The sequence below is a fragment of the Typha angustifolia genome, chromosome 12 (assembly GCF_048772165.1).
Source record: "Typha angustifolia cultivar Huaian chromosome 12, ASM4877216v1, whole genome shotgun sequence".
Classification (NCBI taxonomy): domain Eukaryota; kingdom Viridiplantae; phylum Streptophyta; class Magnoliopsida; order Poales; family Typhaceae; genus Typha; species Typha angustifolia.
Genome location: NC_133250.1, coordinates 2,043,347 through 2,046,367, shown reverse-complemented (window position 1 = coordinate 2,046,367; position 3,021 = coordinate 2,043,347). Strand labels below are relative to the sequence as shown.

Sequence of the window (3,021 nt, the reverse complement as noted above, 5' to 3'; positions counted from 1 at the left end):
GGTGCTCACTGCGGATTATATCCGTCAGTCATGATAGCTGAGACAGTAGCAATTAGGGTCATCATCAAATCAGACTCTTTTCTTCTTGTCAACATTTTGAATGGTGCAACTAAGCTTACTTGGTCATTAGAGGCTATAGTGTCAGACATCAATTTTCTTACTTGCAATTACCAAAATTATAAAGTTAATACTGATAGAACTAATGGTTATGGTTGTACTTGGGATGTGAATTTTCCTTTTGATCTTCTACGGTTATTGATCTCCGACTTTAACGGAGCTTTTTATAACCGTGGTGTTAGCTTATAAAATTTTTATTTTTACTTTTTTTTGTAAAAAAAAGAGTAATTTGATCGATATCAATTAGTCAAAATAACATAAACGAGAGTTATAAAGAAAATATAGAGGTTGGGTTGCAAAATCATCATTATAAAATAGATAAAATATATAAAGTAATTCATAAAATGCAGTCAAAATATATTATAAAAAATGACTGACAACTCTGATATTTATAATCAAGCCATCGACAAACATTTCCATTTGGAAGGCTTATACTTACAACTGCCCCTAGCTTTAATTTAATTTACAACCCTACCCTTAATCTCCTCACCCCAAGCTAAAATACACGGCGGCGGCGACCCCGGCAGCGTAGATCCCCATCACCCTCCCCACCACCCCGTTCCCCACGCGCGCCGCCAATCCGATGCCGGCGATCCCGGCAACTCCGATCGGAACTCGTCGGATCACCGCCGCTCCGGCGCCTGAGAGCACGGCGTCGCGAAAGAGCTCCGCCGCGAACGCCTTGAACTCATCCGATCCCAGCCCCTCTTCCGCCGCGTCCGAGGAGGCGCTGGCGACGCGGCGATACGCGGCGTCGACTTGGGTCCGGGAGGGAGGCGAGGGGACCCAGCGGCGGATAAGGGGGATCGCATCGGAGAGCGCCACGTGAAGGCGGAGGGCGGCGGGGTGGAGCTGGTAGGGGCGGAGGAGGGGGAAGGCGTGCTCGGCGGCGGCGAGGGAGTCGGCGAAGGCGGTGTCGCAGGCGGTGGCGAAGGAAGGGGAGGAGAGGAGGGTGGTCTCGACTCGCTTGGATGGGTTCTGCCCCATGGAATGTGGGAGAGGAAGTGGAAATAGAGTTTGCTTGTTGGAATCGATGAAAGTGGGGGAGGAAGTGGGAATCTTTTCGAATAGGAATAAGTATTGGGCCTATAATGGGCTGGATTATTATGATCCGTAAGGACTGAAGAGATGGGAAGATAATGTGATTGAAAAAATGAGAACCAATTAATATTAGAGAGGTTGAAAGAGTCACTTTCTAATTTACTTCAATTAAATAAAATTACTTTTCTACCCTCACTTCTTAATAACCATACATCCATATATTGATAGTCCTAACCTAACAGTAGACATGACCATTAGGTGGGCCGAGCCGAGTTCGAGCTAGGCTAGAATATTCTAGCCCGTTACCGCTCACTAGCTCATTAGATATTAGGCTTAGGTTAGGTATAATGGCTCTAACATAATGTGTTAAATATAAAAAATATTATATTTTATTAGGCCGAGTTTAATGGGCTTATATGAAGAAATTTTAGTTATCTTTCATAAGAACATACTTATATAGTGATATAGTTTATTAAATATTCAATGTGAAACTAAAAAAATTATAGGAATATGCATGTATTATGGGTTGAGTTATAGATGAAAGAAGTGGATCGGGCTTTTGGGCCGGGTTGGGCTGGCAAAGGCTTAGCTTATGCTGCCCACTACCATCTCGGGCTCGGATCGGGTCGGGCCGGGTTTAGACGAGTCGAGCCAAATGATCATGGCTACCTAACCTCCTTATTTCAGATATCTCTATTCCATGTTTGGTTGGCATAAATAATTTAGCGTAACTTATTCACTTATTCCAAAACCCAAATGACCTATTTGCCCTCTTGGTGTTATATTAGAATATGATGATATATTATGGTTTAGATTTAGTTAAATAATGTAATGTGACTATAATATATTTAGTAATATATTACAATATATTTGTAGTGAAAAAAAAATTCGATATGGGATGTGTGATTCTATTTGTAATAGTATTTATATTGTATAAATTAGGATAAACTAAGTTAACATTTTTTTGGCCAAATATTGTAAAAATAATCATAAGAAGGTAATATAATAATTATAAAAGAAATCCCTATTTTATTCTAATTCTAATTTTTTTCTTATTTAGCAACCAAACGGGTTTGTAATAACTCTATTTTATTAATTACATTTATAAAAACACAATAAAAGTCAACTAGTACTACTATTTTTTATTTTTCTAATAAAAATTTGTGTTCAACACCTATGTTAGGCAGTGATGGCAGTGCCGTGCCACTATCGGCACCACACGTGCCAGCCAGTGGCACACATTTATAATATTTTTAATAAATTTTTTAGGATATTTAGAGATATTTTAGGGTCTTTAGTATGTTAATCTTAGATTTTTTATCTAAATATATATATTAAAATTTACAATCTATATTACAATGTTTTATCTTTAGATTATTTTTATAAATAACCTATTTTATTAAAGATAAAACAACAGTTAAATATAAATATTATTCAACACAGAATATGATTGAATACATTTATTAAAACTAATATTAATGATTAAACACTCCATAATATAATTGAACACATAATAATATTCAATACATAATTGATCATTTAATACATAATTGATCATTTAATACATAATTGATAATAGTTCAATATTTAAAACTAATATCTAGTTGAATGTAGAATGACGAGGAGGATCCAAGACTCATTTGTCGGCACAAGAATAACACGAGATGTTGTGTTAAATACTGTCGATATTCTTCAAAACTCATCCACTTATAATATTGCTCATTGTAACGTCTCACATAATCTTCATATAAATAAGAATTTTATAATTCTTCAATGATATGATATGGATATTGAATATGCACGGGAACGATCGGCACCAGCACCGGCACAGGCACACCATAAGCATATGCAGATTATGGATAT

General features: G+C 36.9%; 1 protein-coding gene across 1 annotated transcript; it reads right to left on the bottom strand.

The window, feature by feature from the left end:
- Positions 1-453: 453 nt before the first annotated feature.
- Positions 454-1,214, bottom strand: LOC140772270 (uncharacterized). The gene has a single exon (XM_073114255.1). It carries the CDS (start codon positions 1,102-1,104, stop codon positions 604-606), a length of 501 nt encoding a protein of 166 aa, XP_072970356.1. The 5' UTR covers positions 1,105-1,214; the 3' UTR covers positions 454-603.
- Positions 1,215-3,021: the final 1,807 nt, after the last annotated feature.

Excerpts from the sequence above, each read along its gene's own strand:
- LOC140772270 (XM_073114255.1), bottom strand. The coding sequence starts at position 1,104 with ATGGGGCAGAACCCATCCAAGCGAGTCGAGACCACCCTCCTCTCCTCC.